Below are 20,380 nucleotides of genomic sequence, written 5' to 3' on the forward strand. Positions count from 1 at the left end.
CATTACATGATGAGATACACTGAGGGAGAATTATTCTATTTTTAAAAAAAAAATGTAACTTTCTAGGCAAGTCAGTTAAGAACAAATTTTTATTTACAATGACGGTCTACACCGGCCAAACCCGGACGACGCTGGGCCAATTGTGCGCTGCCCTATTGAACTCCCAATTACGGCCGGTTGTGATACAGCCGGAATTCGAACCAGGGTGTCTGTAGTGCCTTAGACCGCTGCGCCACTCGGGAGCCCCCTGAGAAAGATGGTCACCACACACAGCTGACAGTCTGGGCACTAGGCTCTCTAACTGGGCACATGACAGAGATTAGGGATGTGCATGATTAACATTCCTGGGGAGTGTGAGATAAGAGCAGAGGCATCGCAACACGTTCTGCTCCCCAGCACTATGGCACTGGAAGAGCAGGACTATTCAACTGTAGGTTCACACATTAATATATATATTTTTTTAAATTAGACAGAGTTAACACATTTGGAATAGCATACCTAGAGTAAAGGTTTATCTTATTTCTAATGATGTCGACATTATTTCTCAACTCCTAATATTGAGCTAATTACACTCACTGGAGTATCTGACATAGGGTTTGGAAAGGTACCCGCAAATAGGCTACCAGTGTGGGAAGTGCCGCTGGCTGCTAGTAAGCTTTCTTGACTGCATTTAAATCAGCTAATAGTGCTGAGCGATTAACAGTAATTCTGTTTTTTGGGGGTTATTAAATTACTAATTGACCGACATCGGTCCAATTATTTGAATTCCATTCAGATCTGTTTTTTTGTGCACCCAACATGTACCTGTCTCTAGAGAGAAATCAAATAATTCACGAAAGAAATCAAGAACTATGTGGGAAGCTGGGCTGAAGGGAGTTGTAGTTTTCATTAAGCAAATATTCACTCTAGTTAAGCACAGACACGTGGTAATTGACTACAATGATCATAATCCATTATGCCAGTTTTTTCACTTCAGAAGGGAAGAGACGAAACGAGAAGTTTCACTCTGTCAAACGGTTAAATGGGCATGATTTGGAAAGGCACACATCTGTCTATATAAAAGTCCCACAGTTGACAGTGCATGTCTGAACGAAAACCAAGTCATGAGGTCGAAGGAATTGTCTGTGGAGTTTCGAGACAGGATTGTGTGGAGGCACAGATCTGTGGAAGGGTTACAAAACCTTTCTGCAGCAAGAACACAGTGGCCTCCATCATTCTTAAATGGAAGAAGTTTGGAACCACCACGACTCTTCCTACAGCTGGCAGCCCGGCCAAACTGAGCAATCGGGGGAGAAGGGACATGGTCAGGGAGGTGACCAAGACCCAAATGGTCACTCTGACAGAGCTCCAGAGTTCCTCTGTGGAGATGGGAGAACTTTCCAAAAGGGCAACAATCTCTGCAGCACTCCATCAATGAGGCCTTTATGGTAGAGCGGCCAGACGGAAGCCACTCCTCAGTAAAAAGCTCAAGGGAGAACCAAGATTCTCTGCTCTGATGAAACCAAGATTGAACTCTTTGGCCTTAATGCCAAGCGTCATGACTGGAGGAAACCTGGCACCATCCCTCCGGTGAAGCATGGTGGCAACATCATGCTGTGGGGATGTTTTTCAGCGGCAGGGACTGGGAGACTAATCAGGATCAAGGGAAAGATGAACGGAGCAAAGTACAGAGAGATTCTTGATGAAAACCTGCTCCGAAAGCTCAGGACCTCAGACTGGGGTGAAGGTTCACCTTCCAAGAGAACAACGACCCTAAGCACACAGCCAAGGCAACACAGAAGTGGCTTCGGGAGAAATCTCTCAAAGTCCTTGAGTGGCCCAGCCAGAGCCCGGACTTGAACCCTATCGAACATCTCTGGAGAGACCTGAAAATAGCTGTGCAGTGACGCTCCCCATCCAACCTGACAGCGCTTGAGAGGATCTGCAGAGAATGGGAGAAACTCCAAAAATACAGGTGTGCCAAGCTTGTAGCTTAATACCCAAGACTCAAGGCTGTAATCAATGCCAAAGGAGCTTCAACCAAGTACTGATTAAAGGGTTTGAATACTTATGTAAATGTGATATTTTTGCTTATTTTTTATATAAATATGCGAAAATCTTTAAAATCCTGTTTTTGCTTTGTCATTATGAGGTATTGTGTATAGATTGATGAGGGCTGCACAAAAACTATTTATTCAACTTTAGAATAAGGCTGTGACGTAACAAAATGAAAAAAGTCAAGGGGTCTGAATACTTTCTGATAGCACTGTAAATGTCCATGAATATTTTATATGTTTTGACCTGTCCCCAAATTAATATAGTTGGTTCAGAATTCATTTTGATATTACAACCTGGGTGTCCTGATCTTGTCTGGTGTGGATGGACAAAATCAACATGTGCGTGATGGCAGACGTGTGCCCGGTCTAGTCAGCATGTACAGTGGCTTGCGAAAGTATTCAACCCCCTTGGCATTTTTCCTATTTTGTTGCCTTACAATCTGGAATGAAAATAGATTTTTTGGGGGGGTTGTATCATTTGAGATACACAACATGCCTACCACTTTGAAGATGCAAATTATTTTTTTATTGTGAAACAAGCTAGAAATAAGACAAAAAAACGGAAAACTTGAGCGTGCATAACTATTCACCCCCCCAAAGTCAATACTTTGTAGAGCCACCTTTTGTAGCAATTACAGCTGTAAGTCTCTTGGGGTATGTCTCGATAAGCTTGGCACATCTAGCCACTGGGATTTTTGCCCATTCTTCAAGGCAAAACTGTTCCAGTTCCTTCACGTTGGATTGGTTCTGCTGGTGTACAGCAATATTTAAGTCATACCACAGATTCTCAATTAAATTGAAGCCTGGGCTTTCACTAGGCCAGTCCAAGACATTTAAATGTTTCCCCTTAAACCACTCGAGTGTTGCTTTAGCAGTATGCATAGGGTCATTGTCCTGCTGGAAGGTGAACCTCCGTCCCAGTCTCAAATCTCTGGAAGACTGAAACAGGTTTCTCCCAAGAATTTCCCTGTATTTAGTGCCATCCATTATTCCTTCAATTCTGACCAGTTTCCCAGTCCCTACCAATGAAAAACATTCCCACAGCATGATGCTGCCACCACTATGCTTCACTGTGGGGATGGTATTCTCGGGGGGTTTGAGAGGGTGTTGTATTTGCGCCAGACATAGTGTTTTCCTTGATGGCCAAAAATATACATTTTAGTATCATCTGAACAGAGTACCTTCTTCCATATGTTTGGGGAGTCTTCCACATGCCTTTCCGCAAACACCAAACGTGTTTGCTTTTTTTTCTCTTAAGCAATGGCTTTCTTCTGGCCACTCCTCTGTAAAGCCCAGCTCTGTGAAGTGTACGGCTTAAAGTGGTCCTATGGACAGATACACCAATCTCCGCGGTGTATGATCAGAGATGCAGCCAAGAGGCCCATGATCACTCTGGATGAACTGCAGAGATCTACAGCTGAGGTGGGAGACTCTGTCCATAGGACAACAATCAGTCGTATATTGCACAAATATGGCCTTTATGGAAGAGTGGCAAGAAGAAAGCCATTTCTTAAAGATATCCATAAAAAGTGTCGTTTAAAGTTTGCCACAAGCCACCTGGGAGACACACCAAACATGTGGAAGAAGGTGCTCTGGTCAGATGAAACCAAAATTGAACTTTTTGGCAACAATGCAAAATGTTATATTTGGCATAAAAGCAACACAGCTCATCACCCTGAACACGCCATCCCCACTGTCAAACATGGTGGTGGCAGCATCATGGTTTGGGCCTGCTTTTCTTCAGCAGGGACAGGGAAGATGGTTAAAATTGATGGGAAGATGGATGGAGCCAAATACAGGACCATTCTGGAAGAAAACCTGATGGAGTCTGCAAAAGACCTGAGACCGGGACGGAGATTTGTCTTCCAACAAGACAATGATCCAAAACATAAAGCAAAATCTACAATGGAATGGTTCAAAAATAAACATATCCAGGTGTTAGAATGGCCAAGTCAAAGTCCAGACCTGAATCCAATCGAGAATCTGTGGAAAGAACTGAAAACTGCTGTTCACAAATGCTCTCCATCCAACCTCACTGAGCTCGAGCTGTTTTGCAAGGAGGAATGGGAAAAAATGTCAGTCTCTCGATGTGCAAAACTGATAGACATACCCCAAGCGACTTACAGCTGTAATCGCAGCAAAAGGTGGCGCTACAAAGTATTAACTTAAGGGGGCTGAATAATTTTTCAAGCCCAATTTTTCAGTTTTTGATTTGTTAAAAAAGTTTGAAATATCCAATAAATGTCGTTCCACTTCATGATTGTGTCCCACTTGTTGTTGATTCTTCACAAAAAAATACAGTTTTATATCTTTATGTTTGAAGCCTGAAATGTGGCAAAAGGTCGCAAAGTTCAAGGGGGCCAAATACTTTCGCAAGGCACTGTATACCCGGCTATTTGGAAAAAGCCATGGGATGGTTTTTCAATACCATCAAAACTGTGTCTGAAGTTTCTTTATAAAAACTTTAATATTTGTAGCTACTTTTTAAGTAAATACCTGCAGTCAACTTGTGCAATACATTAGGAGATAAAGACCGCGTTCTATTTTACCTGTCAAAATGTTTCATTATGAAGCTTACCGGTAGACCCCAGTCATGTGGTGTTTATTTACAAGCACACAACGACGAGAGACCGGAGCCTTGTCACTCACTGTTGTGCAGCACGTGCCAGGTTATCTACTTTCAGTATGGAATTCACAATTAAAATGTTAAGGTAAATGCACAACTGCAGTTTATTTTTTTATTTAGTAGCTAGTTAGCTAAGTGGTTATCTTCTTCCAAAATCAAGCTTTGTTTGGTAACAGCACAAAATCCCCCCATGGATCAAGAGCATTGCTATCTAATATTTGTTTTGTGTTTGCAGCAAAAAAAAAAGGTAGGTACTTGTATTTAATTATGAGCTGGAATGTCTGTCCTGAAACTACAGTAATTTAGGTCAGAGACTCTAAAAACGTTGCACTGCGCTTATTAGCATTTAGTTAGCATTCTCCATGGGATTTTACATGTACTTGTTAGCATTGCTAACCTTCAGGTTACAGAGGCTGTGGGGTTAGAAAACAGTGCCCTTTGTGTTCAGTGTGAAGGTATAACAATCAGGATACCCCCGAAGCCTAGTAGGGAGGTCAAAATAATGGAAAACTATCAACCAAATCTATTTATTTGGCAAGGAGAATGTTGATTACTTCTCCTTGCCATTATGATTCACCTGATAAGACAGCACATTTTTTGCTAACGTATGATGGGGGTCCCTGGGTCGCTGGTTTGCCTGGGAGGGGGTCCCTGGGCAGGAAAAAGATAGACAGCAACACAATTAGACCCAACCAAATAATGAGAAAACAAAAAGATTATTAATTACTTGACAAATTGGAAAGAATTAACAAAAAAACTGCGCAAACTAGAATGCTATTTGGCCCTAAACAGAGAGTACACAGTAATATATATATATATACACACACACACTGCTCAAAAAAATAATGGGAAATTATAGGCAATTAGCAAGACACCCCTAATAAAGGAGTGGTTCTGCAGGTGGTGACCACAGACCACTTCTCAGTTCCTATGCTTCCTGGCTGATGTTTTGGTCACTTTTGAATGCTGGTGGTGCTTTCACTCTAGTGGTAGCATGAGACGGAGTCTACAACCCACACAAGTGGCTCAGGTAGTGCAGCTCATCCAGGATGGCACATCAATGCGAGCTGTGGCAAGAAGGTTTGCTGTGTCTGTCAGAGTAGTGTCCAGAGCATGGAGGCGCTACCAGGAGACAGGCCAGTACATCAGGAGACATGGAGGAGGCCATAGGAGGGCAACAACCCAGCAGCAGGACAGCTACCTCCACCTTTGTGCAAGGAGGAGCAGGAGGAGCACTGCCAGAGCCCTGCAAAATGACCTCCAGCAGGCCACAAATGTGCATGTGTCTGCTCAAACGGTCAGAAACAGACTCCATGAGGGTGGTATGAGGGCCCGACGTCCACAGGTGGGGGTTGTGCTTACAGCCCAACACCGTGCAGGACGTTTGGCATTTGCCAGAGAACACCAAGATTGGCAAATTTGCCACTGGCGCCCTGTGCTCTTCACAGATGAAAGCAGGTTCACACTGAGCACGTGACAGATTTGACAGAGTCTGGAGACCTCGTGGAGAACGTTCTGCTGCCTGCAACATCCTCCAGCATGACCGGTTTGGCGGTGGGCCAGTCATGGTGTGGGGTGGCATTTCTTTGGGGGGCTGCAAAGCCCTCCATGTGCTCGCCAGAGGTAGCCTGACTGCCATTAGGTACAGAGATGAGATCCTCCGACCCCTTGTGAGACCATATGCTGGTGCGGTTGGCCCTGGGTTCCTCCTAATGCAAGACAATGCTAGACCTCATGTGGCTGGAGTGTGTCAGCAGTTCCTGCAAGAGGAAGGCATTGATGCTATGGACTGGCCCGCCCGTTCCCCAGACCTGAATCCAATTGAGCACATCTGGGACATCATGTCTTGCTCCATCCACCAACGCCACGTTGCACCATAGACTGTCCAGGAGTTTGCGGATGCTTTAGTCCAGGTCTGGGAGGAGATCCTTCAGGAGACCATCCACCACCTCATCAGGAACATGCCCGGGCGTTGTAGGGAGATTATAAAGGCACGTGGAGGACACACACACTACTGAGCCTCATTTTGACTTGTTTTAAGGACATTACATCAAAGTTGGATCAGCCTGTAGTGTGGTTTTCCACTTTCATTTTGAGTGTGACTCCAAATCCAGACCTCCATGGGTTGATACATTTGATTTCCATTGATAATTTTTGTGTGATTTTGTTGTCAGCACATTCAACTATGTAATGAAAAAAGTATTTAATAAGAATATTTCATTCATTCAGATCTAGGATGTGTTATTTTAGTGTTCCCTTTATTTTTTTGAGCAGTGTATATACACATGATATGACATTTGTAATGTCTTTATTCTTTTGGAACGGCTGAGTGTAATGTTTACTGTTAATTTGTTATTGTTTATTTCACTTTTGTGTATTATCTACTTCACTTGCTTTGGAAATGTTAACATATGTTTCCCATGCCAATAAAGCCCCTTGAATTGAAGACCCTTGTGGTAGAGGGGTGTCCTGTTAACAGCGGAGTGTGATTGCAGAGCAAAACTTCACCATTCAGACAATGAGCAGAAAAGGTCTCTCAATCTATAATCATTCTGGACATTTGAGAATGACTCAAACCAAAAATCTCAAAACAGAACTGGTATCTTTCCAACTATAGACTTCAAGTGCAAACATGAGGAATGACAGCTTGATTTCTTAGTGAGCGACTGAAAACAATTGAACTCCAAGGCTATGATTCAATCCGCAAAAGATAAACGCTTAGATTTTGTCGAAAGAATATGGGCAGGCGGGGGTTGTCGGGTGAGGAAATAAGAGATGGAGGGAGATACATATGAGTGTAGTGGATAAGAAATGAGAGGAAGGAGGTGGAGGAGGGGGTAGACTGGTCATAAGTGTGTGGGTACTAACAGCTCACCCCCGCCTACACATGTCCATTTTACAAACCTCAAATACCTTTGCTCTTAGTGAGGAGTGACAGCAGACTGAGACATACTGCATGACATGGCAGCATACTGAGAGAGAGCAAGAGGGAGAGAGAGATAGAGAGAGGGGGGGGGGGGGGGGGGGGGGAGAAATGGAATAAGACTTCAAATGAGGCAAGAAAGAAAGGGAAAAGGGAAACAGCAGTTGCTAGTGGAGAGGCTGGGATTACAGCATATCCTGGCTGGATCACTGGGGGAGATAATGCATCCAGCAGTGACTAAATATGTGTGGAACTCTTGACAGCTATGACAGAGTTGGTATGAGCAACAGGGATGAATTAAAACTAACCACAAACACACTGACAGAACAGGGGATACAGAGATTGGCCAAGTGGAGTTCATCACTACCTCCTTGACCTCTGAGATCAAAACATAGTGACTAGGGCCATAAGAATCCAAACAACAGTCAAGTTCCATGACGTAGAACCAAGCCACTTGAGGCGAAGTTGGAGGGAGGGAAAAGGACTCACGCTTGGGCGATTCTGTTGCGTCACCTCGCTGTCGACACCTGTGATGGGTGACAAAGAGCTTGACGCTGGATCAAGCCTAAGATCTGGAGGTCTAACCACTGTTGAAAGATCCTATCTGGATCTGATGCCTTCTGTTGACTAGTTCTCCCCCCAGCTCGACTGTGATTAGGTCAAACATTGGTACACTAGACATGAGGGTGAGTGAACCTGCCACACAGAGAAGGACAGGTGTAAAATGCTAGGCTTTATTTTGACTGCAGAAGAATTTGCCACACAAGGCTATGAGTAATGTAAACAGAAAGAAGGGTCAATTTAGGGCTAGTTAACTTATTGCAAATTCAATAAGTGGATATCCCTCCAAAGAGAGAATTGCTCATGTTTTTCCAGAAATACATTCAACTTTATTCCAAATTAGAGAGTGCTCTTTCATTTTTGGTCTGTGTGTGTGTGTGTAACCACCGCTATATGAAAATGTGCGTTTAAAAATGTATTGATCAACATCTACTTTGCTGGAAAGTGTTCCAGGACTACAGTATATTGTCTATTAAATCATTTCGTTGCGCAATCCTTAGTACATGGATTTCCTCAAATTTCATTCATCTTTGATTCAGGCTAATCTATTTAGCTCATCTTTGTTTAAAGTAAGGCCGAGTGTAGGCTTGGAAAATAATTACAATGGTACACTCTATAAGGCCGATAAGTCTTAAAACTCTATAACTCAGTTCAACTTTTCTTTGCACTCAATGTAGAAAAACAATAAACAAGATGCAAATCTTAGCAAAGAGTGAAAAGAAAAGCGTAGATTTAGATGAAACCCTCAGACAAAAGTAAAAACGAGCCCAGCCTGGAGTCAGATTTCCTTGTATTCCCTCATCCCTCTTCTTTCCTCTGCAGCAAGCCAGTGTCTGGCTTCCCTCTCCCTGATGGTCTCCCCCTCCGCTTTCCAGAGGAACGCCAGAGGCCTCACACGGAGAGATAGAGGGAGAAGATGCGCTACGTTCTCTCCCCCTTCCCAGCGCAACTAACTCCCCTACAGTGTCATCTCCTTCTCTGACCATCTTTGTCTTTCTCTAAGAATCAAACCCAAAACAACCCCCCTTATACTCCATACCAACCCCCTACTGCCGTTCCTCGAATTCTTACCTTCCAAGTAGCAGCTGGAGGAGGACGAGAGGCCTTTCTTAGATTTACACCCCACCAATTTCAGGCAAATCTCCAACATTTTCATTTGCTTTCTTTCACTTCCACTTGAAAAATGCTGTTTGTTTATCAGCTCAGTGTCCCTTATGTTTCCTTTTGCCGGCAGATCAACAGAAAAAAACTTCCCCAGGCCTGTCATGAAAAGACAAATAACAAAAGGAATTCTGCTTTTCTCCTCTCAGAATCTTTGGCTGTTGTGACCCCCTTTTCTCTCCTCTATTCCACCAAACAAAAGCGAACTCTGTGCTGCCCGCAAAGTCTACAAACTTTGTAGTCTAAGCGGCTCCATCTTTTTTTCTCTCTGGCTTGGTTAGCTCCTTTCCGGAGGAGGCAGAAGCGACCCAAAAGTGCGTCCGTTCTGGCCGAAAGCTGGCTGGACATGCGGATATGTCAGTTGAGCGGGCAGTAGGGCAGTTTGGATGGTGCCATTCTCTCTCCTGTCCCCGGTGTGTGCGTGTGTGTATGTCCGTTAGCATGAGAAGCACAGGGACTCGTGCTACAGCCTGACAACAAAGGGCCTCTTTCAGGCTCTGCTTGCGGCACTGAATGACATCAGATGGCTGGGCCCTCCCACAACACACAAGAGAGCAAGAACTACTCTACACACGCACACACACACACACCAAGAGGAACGCAAACAGAAACAGTATGCAAAAAAACACATCCAAAGGAGACAGATGAAACCTCTGTTGACAACCAAATTTGAAGTTACAACTGTGAAAGATCCAGTCAGATGTTTCTCTTTGTCCTTCTGTTGGAGAGCCACAAGACACTTTTTCAAAAAACCCTTCTCCAACACTTCAAACCCCCACCCCCACTTCTTCTCTCCCTCAGTTTCCCCCTTTCTCTTACTCAGATCTGAAATACTTACAGGTTAAAGAACAGGGTCTGGAAGCCGCCTGGCTTTTTAAAAGCACAAAAGCTTGAGCTCGGAGTAGGGAGCTATTCTGCAATCAGATAACAGAGGAAAGTACACTATTCCCCTGAGCCCCCCCCCCTAACTTTTTACACTGCTCAAATAAGGTTAAATTGCCCAGGGCTGTTTCAACTGGAGGTGAACTGCAATAATTGTGAAATCTAATATCTCAACTGATAAAAAAAACTTTAATCTAAAAAGAAACATGCAGGGCCATGTGCTTCTACGGAGTGAATGGTTGGCCGTTTCTGTGAGGAACAAAGAATCATTGGCATTAGTCAGGCACTCTTGCGACATGCCTTTCTCTATCCCCGTCTTCCCTCAGCTGTCTTTACAGTGGCCATACTGAACTCAAGGATTGGTTGTGTCATTCTTCAGCATCTTATGCCATGAAATGTTATCAACAAGAGTACTTAGAATGAATAGACTATAATACAGGTATGCCCACATGGTCTCTCCAAACCAGAACATTGACAATAAAAGGTGCAGAGTGGGTGCAAATTAAGAGTTACCGCTATAGAAAGGCAATGTTAAATATAGGTATTCTTTGGATAGATTTTTGACTTCAGTCAAGACCAGTATCCCTCAAAACCGCTGATTCACTTTCCTTGCCTTTAAGCAGACGCTACATTCAAGTGTGTGTAATACCACTTCAGCGGGTGACTCCAGACTGGCTGGAACCTTAGATTTGTCAGTCCACAGCCCAGAAGCATGCTAGCTGGCTAACACGCTCACTGAAATGTCCAATCATAAGGAAAAGGAGGACAATTGACTGAATATAGGCCAGGAGTCTGTTGCTGTAGTCAATCCCGTCTATAAAAAGGTGAGTCAGTGGTATAGAAGGTGATAACATGCCACCAAGGAAGACAATTGTAACAATGTTACTATTGTTATTGACTGTACTTTTGTTTATCCCATGTGTAACTCTGTTTTTTTGTCGCACTGCTTTGCTTTATCTTGGCCAGGTTGCAGTTGTAAATTAAAACTTGTTCTCAACTGGCCTACCTGGTTAAATAAAGGTGAAATAAAAAATAAAATAAAAAAATAGAATTCTCCAATCAAGCCATAGATAATAATTTCGGGACTGCCAGTTGAAGTCGGATGTTTACATACACTTAGGTTGGAGTCATTAAAACTCGTTTTTCAACCACTCCACAAATGTCTTGTTAACAAACTATAGTTTTGGCAAGTCGGTTAGGACATCTACTTTGTGCACGACACAAGTCATTTTTCCAACAATTGTTTACAGACAGATTATTACACTTATAACTAACTCCCTGTATCACAATTCCAGTGGGTAAGAAGTTTACATACACTAAGTTGACTGTGCCTTTAAACAGCTTGGAAAATTGCAGAAAATTATGTCATGGCTTTAGAAGCTTCTGATAGGCTAATTGACATGATTTGAGTCAATTGGAGGTGTACCTGTGGATGTATTTCAAGGCCTACCTTCAAACTCAGTGCCTCTTTGCTTGACATCATGGGAAAATCAAAAGAAATCAGCCAAGACCTCCAGGATCCAGTTGCAAAAATTGTAGACCTCCACAAGTCTGGTTCATCCTTGGGAGCAATTTCCAAAGGCCTGAAGGTACCACATTCATCTGTACAAACAATAGTATGCAAGTATAAACACCATGGGACTACGCAGCCGTCCTACCGCTCAGGAAGGAGAAGCATTCTGTCTCCTAGAGATGAAGGTACATTGGTGCGAAAAATGCAAATCAATCCCAGAACAATAGCAAAGGACCTTGTGAAGATGCTGGAGGAAACAGGTACAAAAGTATCCATATCCACAGTAAAACGAGTCCTATATCGACATAACCTGAAAGGCCGCTCAGCAAGGAAGAAGCCACTGCTCCAAAACCACCATAAAAAAAGCCAGACTACAGTTTGCAACTGCACATGTGAACAAAGATCGTACTTTTTGGAGAAATGTCCTCTGGTCTGATGAAACAAAATAAAACTGTTTTGCCATAATGACCATTGTTATGTTGAGGAAAAAGGGGGATGCTTGCAAGCCAAAGAACGCCATCCCTGAAAAAGCGTGTGCGAGCAAGGAGGCCTACAAACCTGACTCAGTTACACCAGCTCTGTCAGGAGGAATGGGCCAAAATTCACCCAACTTATTGTGGGAAGCTTGTGCAAGGCTACCCGAACTGTTTGACCCAAGTTAAACAATTTAAAGACAATGCTACCAAATACTAATTGAGTGTATGTAAACTTCTGACCCACTGGGAATGTGATGAAAGTAATAAAAGCTGAAGTAAATCATTCTTTCTACTATTATTCTGACATTTCACATTCTTAAAATTAAGTGGTGATCCTAACTGACCTAAGACAGGGAATTTTTACTAGGATTAAATGTCAGGAATTGTGAAAAACTGAGTTTAAATGTATTTGGCTAAGGTGTATGTAAACTTCCGACTTCAACTGTATGTTTACTGCCCAAAAAAGTCTAAGGCTACAGTTACACAACGCAACTTGCACAGACATTTTGTGGCTTGTAACCGAGTTGCTTCTTGATTGGTGAAAACCGTAATAAGCCTGCAATTAATCTGCAACTCGGATGCATCCAGCTGAAATATTTCGAGTTTGCAACAGCCAATCAACAGCCAATTAAAAACGAATGCTTTGTCACATGATCCATTTCAAAGGTTAGGAACTCTGGCCGAGTTGTCATGTCAACAACACAGCTGTCAGTACTGCGGGAACCATGATCAAGGTGGCCAGAAGAGACATTCCCCAAATGGGAGCTGAAGTAAATACTGGCATCAAGACTAGTAAAGGTGTTATGTGCATGGTTCTGAAGTCAATAAACGAACACTTTCAACATGAACTGCACTAGCTAAAAATTGTTGCTAGCTTGTAAACTCGTTGCTAGCTAAGGAGCAAGAGCGCTTGATCAAACAGTGATGGCTACACTGAACAAAAATATAAAAGGCAACATGTAAAGTGTTAGTCCCATGACTTCCCAGAAATGTCACATATGCACAAAAAAGCTTACTTCTCTCAAATTTGGTGCACAAATTTGTTTATATCCCTGTTAGTGAGCATTTCTCCTTTGCCAAAATAATCCATCCACCTGACAGGAGTGGCAAATCAAGAGACTGATTAAACAGCATGCTCATTACACAGGTGCACCTTGTGCTGGGGACAATAAAAGGCCACTGAAATGAGCAGTTTTGTCACACACAATGCCACAGATGTCTCAAGTTGAAGGAGTGTGCAATTCGCATGCTGACTGCAGGAATGTCCACCAAAGCTGTTGCCAGACATTTTATTTTAATTTCTCTATTGTAAGCCACCTCCAATGTCATTTTAGAGAATTTGGCAGTACATTAAACCGGCCTCACAACCTCAGAGCATGTATAACCATGCCAGCCCAGGAACTCCATATTCTCTTCTTCACCGTTGGGATCATCCAAGACCAGCCACCCAGACAGCTGATGAAACTGCGGATTTGTACAACTAAAGAATTTCTGCACAAACTGTCAGTGGAAGCTCATCTGCATGCTTGTCGTCAATAATTGCACTTTATCGATGGGAATTTGAATGCATAGAAATACCGTGCCGAGATCCTGAGGCCCATTGTCATGCCATTCATCCACCGCCATTACCTCATGTTTCAGCATGATAATGCACAGCCCCACGTCACAAGGATCTGTACACATTTCCTGGAAGCTGAAAATGTCCCAGTTCTTCCATGGCCGGCATACTCACCAGACATGCCACCCATTGAGCATGTCTGGGATGCTCTGGATCTGCGCGTGTTCCAGTTCCCACCAATATCCAGCAACATCGCACAGCCATTGAAGGGGAGTGGGACAACATTCCCCAGGCCACAATCAAGAGCCTGATCAACTCGGGCTACTTAAAAACTGTGCTATTTTGTTTGTTTTTCCCGAATTGTTTGTAACTTATTTAGTACATAAAGTTGCTGCTACCGTCTCTTACGGTTTATGGACATCAGAACAGCGTTTACTCACCTCGAACTGGACAAATACTTATTCTTTAATGAATCCACCGCGCAAGGTATACTGCTTTCCGGAGACCAGGCACAAATCCCCGTCATTCGCAGGAAGAAAAGGCAGAAATACAGAGGGAGAAGGTCGGGGTGCCTTGTGAGGATTCTGAGGCGAGTGAGTAAATCTCCTCTACCATCAGTTCTATTGGCCAACGTGCAATCACTGGAAAACAAAGACCACACTATCTAGCAAGAGAGTTCTCATCTATATTATTCATAGCGGTCTATTTATCACCACAAACAGATGCTGGCACTAAGACTGCACTCAACGAGCTGTATAAGGCCATAAGCAAACAAGAAAATCCTCATCCAGAAGTTGCACTCCTAGTAGCCGGGGACTTTAATGCAGGCAAACTTAAATCAGTTTAACCTAACTTCCACCAGCATGTCACATGTGCAACCCCCTTTACTCCACACACAGAGAAGCATACAAAGCTCTTCCTCCATTTGGCAAGTCTGACCATAATGCTATCCTCCTGATTTCCGCTTACACGCAAAAACTAAAGCAGGAAGTACCAGTGACTAGCTCAATCCGCAAACTGAATCCTACTACACCGGGTCTGACACTCGTCGAATGTGGCAGAGCTTGCAAACTATTATGGACCACAAAGGGAAGACCAGCCACAAGCTCAGTGACACAAGCCTACCAGACAAGCTAAATGCCTTTTATGATCTCTTCGAGGCAAGCAACACTGAGGCATGCATGAGAGCACCAGCTGTTCTGGACAACTGTGTGATCACACTCTCCGTAGCCGATGTGAGCAAGACATTTAAACAGGTCAACATTCATAAGGCCACAGGGCCACACGGATTACCAGGATGTGTACTCCGAGCATGTGCTGACCAACTGGTAAGTATCTTCACTGACACTTTCAACCTCTCTCTGACAGAGTCTGTAATATCTACATGTTTCAAGCAGACCACCATAGTCCCTTTGCCCAAGAATGCGAAGGTAACCTGCCAAAATGACTACCGCCCCGTAGCATTCGGTAGCCATGAAGTGCTTTGAAAGGCTGGTCATGGCTCACAACACCATCATCCCAGAAACCCTAGACCCACTCCAATTCGTATACCGCCCGAACAGATGACGTAATCGCACTCCACACTGCCCTTTACCGCCTGGACAAAAGGAACACCTATGTGAGAATGCTTTTCATTGACTACAGCTCAGCGTTCCAACATCATAGTGCCAACAAAGCTCATCACTAAGTTTAGGACCCTGAAACTAAACACCTCCCTCTGCAACTGGATCCTGGACTTCCCACCCTCAGGAGGTAAGGTTATATTTTATTTATTTAACATTTATTTTACCAGTTAAGTTGACTGAGAACACATTCTCATTTACAGCAACAACCAGGGGAATAGTTACAGGGGAGATGAGGGGGGGGGGGGGGGGGGGGGGTGATTGAGCCAATTGTAAGCTGGGGATGATTAGGTGACCGGGAAGCGTAGGCAACAACAAATCTGACATATTGATCCTCAACATTAGGGCCCCTTAGGTGTACGTACTTAGTCCCCTCCTGTACTCCCTGTACACCCACAATTGTGTGGCCAAGCACAACTCCAACACCATCATTAAGTTTATCGATGATGCAACAGTGGTAGGCCTGATCACTGACAAAAATGAGACAGCCTATAGGGAGATCAGAGAGCTGGCACTGTGGTGCCAGAACAACAACCTATCCCTCAATGTGAGCAAGAAAAAGGAGATGATTGTGGACTACAGGAAAAGGAGGGCCGAAGAGGCCCCCACTAACATCGATGAGACTGTAGTGGAGCGGGGTCGAGAGTTAAGTTCCTTGGTGTGAACATCACCAACACCCTTTCCCCCTCAGGAGACTGAAAATCTGTGGCATGGGTCCCCAGATCCTCAAAAAGTTATACAGCTGCACCATCAAGAGCATCCTGACCGGTTGCATCACCACCTGGTATGGCAACTGCTCGACATCCAACCGCAAGGTGCTACACAGAGGGTAGTGCGTACAGGCCAATACATCACTGGGGCCAAGCTTCCTGCCATCCAGGACATATATACTAGGCAGTGTCAGAGGAAGGCCCAAAAATTGTCAAAGACCCAAGTCATAGACTGCACTGTCTGCTACTGCACGGCAAACGGGACCGGAGCGCCAAGTCTAGGTCCAAAAGGCTCCTTAAAAGCTTCTACCCCCAAATACAATAACGAAACAGTTGGATAAACAAATAATGTAAAGCATCAGATGACATGTGCTGAGTTTAGAATTCTCAAACAATGTGACAGAAGCAGCTTCAATTTGATTGTCAATTTTAAAATTGCATTTAACTTCTTTGGGATTGGGGGCGGTATTTTGACGTCCGGATGAAAAGCGTGCCCAAAGTAATCTGCCTGCTACTCAGGCCCAGAAGCTAGGATATGCATATAATTGGTAGATCTGGATAGAAAACACACTTATAAAACTGTTAAAATAATATCTGTGAGTGTAACAGAACTGAAATGGCAGGCGAAACACGAGGACAAACCATCCCCCCCCCCCCCCAAATGTTTTATCCTACCACTGATTTCAATGGCTGGCACTTTTATAATATGGCAAAATCGTGCTCGATTGCAGTTTCTAGGGCTTCCACTAGATGTCAACAGTCTTTAGAAAGAGTTTCAGGCTGGTTTTTGGAGAAATGAGCCAGAAATTGTAGTTTTTCTAGGTGGCTCCCATTTTGGCTGTAGTGTTTCCAAGCGTGTTAATGAGAGCGCGTTCTTTGGTATTTTTCTCCGGTAAAGACAATAACGATTCTCCGTCATAAATGTTATAGTTATTTACATATTAGGGTACCTAAGGTTTCATTATAAACGTTGATTGACTTGTTTGGATAAGTTTATTGGTAACGTTTGAGATTAATTTTGTATGCATTTTGAAGGAGGGAAACCGAGTGGATTATTGACTGAAGCACGCCAGCTAAACTGAGTTTTTATGGATATAAAAAGGACATTATTGAACAAAAGGACCATTTGTAATGTAACTGTGACCTTTTGGAGTGCCAACAGAACAAGATCTTCAAAGGTAAGTCATATATTATATCGTTATTTCTGACTTTCGCAACTCCCTGGTTGAAAATTATTTGTTATGCATTTGTGCGCTGGGCGCTGTCCTCAGATAATTGCATGGTTTGCTTTCGCCGTAAAGCTTTTTCGAAATCTGATACAGCGGCTGGATTAACAACAAGTTCAGCTTTATTTTTGATGTATTGCACTTGTGATTTCATGAAAGTTTAATATTTATAGTAATTTAATTTGAATTTGGTGCTCTGCAATTTCACCGGAAGTTTTCGAAATGGGACGCTAGCGTCCCTCTGAGCCGCAGGAATTTTTAAGTAGCGTCATCTAACAGCAAAGTTGCTTGACATGTCAGTTGCAACTGCAATTAAAATTGTGTGGAAGTTGCGTCATGTAACTGCAGCCTAACATTCTATGGAGGTCCTCAGATCGGATGGAAATCCATACTTAAAACTCTTGAACATTAAAAAAAAGCACCCACCAGAGGACAATGCCGCCCCTATTTGGATGTAACTCCTGCCCTAGAGCGGAAACGCTCGTTTAGGTTCCAGGAAGGTACCAGTTTCGTGATACTCGTTAGTGTCATACCAAGGAAACAAAACACGAAGCGGATTTATCTTCTTTAGGAAAACAGCCCTAATGGTTGTTAAACATCCTTATGTTGTCATCTAGTGTCACATGTATTATTTTCTAAGCTATAGCACACTCTTACATACAGCTAGTTTTTAAATGACCAAAGAGTTTAGTCTGCTTCGTGTTTTCATGTTTGCCATGGAAAACAATTTGCGCTATAGTGGTATCGTCATAGCCCTACTACTTACACATATTCACAAATTGGGGATGGGAAAGAACATTGCGATGATTTCCACATGGAGTGGAGAAACACATGGGCAACTGGCAGCTGTCATTGTAGCTAGCAGCATACTAACCTTATCTAGTTAGCTGATGTTCTGTTTCTGTTTGTTTTTGATTTTTTACTACACTGTATTCAAAAGATTAGCCAGCTGGCTTGGCTGGTTCTGGATTGGTCATAAGCATTTAGGGAAAACTTTGCCACAGATGGAAACCAGCATCTTTGACTTTGCCATCTACTGTTATCGCCAAAGAGTTGGCATCTTCCATAAGAGACATCTGTTTTTCTACGTTGTAATGGACACGGTGCAACCTTTTTTCAGGTGGGGCTGCTGGCAGGCTTTGGTACAGCAAAGCCAAATATGGTTCTCATAGGGTAAGTGAAATGATAGGCTACAAATGACTTTGCTCATCATGATTCACACCGCAAATGAGACTTAACAACACCCTGAGCACATCAAACATGAAAGACCAATACAAATATAAGAGCACAACAAAATAGATAAACAAGTTCCTTGAATTTTCTTCGCAGGTGCCTGTTCATTATAAGACAGACACTTGTGGTTTCTAGCTGCACCAATCAAAGCAGTGAAGCAAGACTAGTGGTCAAAACCTTTCAGAGCAGGGTTGCAAAAAACAACATATCATGCAATTATTAATTATAAAATGGTCAGATGTATACTTTTTTTTAAATATAGACTAGCTCCAAAATAAGTGAATATTTACAAATGATCCAATGGATTATTTAAATGTTCTGGTAAAAAATGGCAGTGCATCAAGGCATCTATAGGGCATAGGTTCTCAAAACGAGTTCCGCTATTGAATATTACCAACAGATTAAACAACCTTTGGCCAAGGGATCCATGGAATACGTTTGAAGTGTGTAACACAATGTCATATTATTCATCTACAATTTGTTCTTAACCCTGGGCAACATTGGCCTGGGAGACTCACAGGGATATTGGTATCCACAGTACTTCCACTTTTAACTCATTACTATTTGTATTTTTTTGTTCATTTACATAAACCCATTGTAAGTTAAGCTTTAAAACTGCAAAGTTCTCTCTCTGCCTCATTGCAAAATTGCAGGATATTAGCTTTAAGGCTGCAACAACCAAAAACTTCTGCTCCATGACAAAATGTGGAAAAATTACAGGAAATTAACTTGAAACCTGCTAAATGTTCTCCAATGCCAAGAGATGGGCCTTGAAAATGTTCCTTCCCAGGTCTGTCCGGGCCAAGCACTGCCAAAGTCATAGTAAAACCTGCTGCATGCTATTTTTACATCCCTCAATGTTGTATTCTGATTATGAGTGGATTCCTGATGAATTTGCTATCACAAGAGAGGTCACAGCTCCAAAAGGTTTGAGAACCCCTGCTATAGGGCATCCTGACACATCGTGTGAGACTTAGAAATGACCAAAGTTTCCAGAGCATCCAGTCACATGCCACCAGGCCATACATCCTCTCAGCCTGGCATGGCAAACGTGTCATCTCGCCAGCACACAAATCAAACAGAAACGCACCTGCTTCCTCAATCTCCCCAAAACTCCATTAACTCACCGCAGTCACAGAGCGGAGGGGATGAGGAGAGATGGAGAGGCTGTAAAAAAAAAAAACAAGGGGGAAAAAGGTTGCAGATGGAGAAACATGAAGCGCATTGTTTGGCCATGAGCTCAAATGAGAATGAATCCATTGCGTTTTATATAATCCGTCTCTCTGTGTGTTAACAGTTAGCCGACATACACAGGATGATTTTCGGGACTTTTCCTATTTTGCCACGTTCATTTCTCCCCTTTTCCAACCCCTCCAGCACAGGAGAGATGGGGACGAAACAAAGCAACGCGAAGGAAACTCCTTTCAGACAACATTTTAGTATTGACAAAAACCCTTGCAGAGCTTTGTGATTACATGGGACAAGGAAATTATTCAGACCATAGTTGTCGCTTTGACTGTAATTTGACACTTGCCCCTCGTGTGTCACCTAGGAATGCATTTGAGGAAAATTATTAAAACCCGCAATTGGTAATTACAGCTGCTATGACCATTGACTAACATGGACGATATCTGGTACGAAGGACCATGAAAGACCATAAAAAGGAGTAAAAGGCCACCTCGGATGGGTAGTAGAGTGGTGATACTGTAGGTAGACATTACTAATAAACTGAAGAGGAAGTAATGATGTTTCCAACACAACAGACACACCGGTATGGCCAGGCAATAAAGATCTACAGTGCCTTCAGAAAGTATTCATACCCCTTGACTTATTCCACATTAAAAAGTTACAGC

General features: G+C 43.1%; 1 protein-coding gene across 2 annotated transcripts in view; it reads right to left on the bottom strand.

Annotated features, from left to right (window-relative positions):
- LOC110509795 (tyrosine-protein kinase ABL1) overlaps positions 1–20,380 on the bottom strand; it is a 58,097-nt gene that overhangs the window by 17,785 nt on the left and 19,932 nt on the right. Inside the window, exon 1 of one of the 2 annotated variants that reach the window (XM_021590906.2) lies at positions 9,218–10,011. The exons of the other annotated variant lie outside the window; for it this stretch is intronic. Coding sequence (XP_021446581.2) covers positions 9,218–9,413 — 196 coding nt within the window. The 5' untranslated portion in view covers positions 9,414–10,011. Of the gene's footprint in view, positions 1–9,217; positions 10,012–20,380 lie in introns of those variants that run through there. 2 annotated transcript variants of the gene reach the window in all.

Source organism: Oncorhynchus mykiss, chromosome Y (assembly GCF_013265735.2).
Source record: "Oncorhynchus mykiss isolate Arlee chromosome Y, USDA_OmykA_1.1, whole genome shotgun sequence".
Lineage (NCBI taxonomy): Eukaryota > Metazoa > Chordata > Actinopteri > Salmoniformes > Salmonidae > Oncorhynchus > Oncorhynchus mykiss.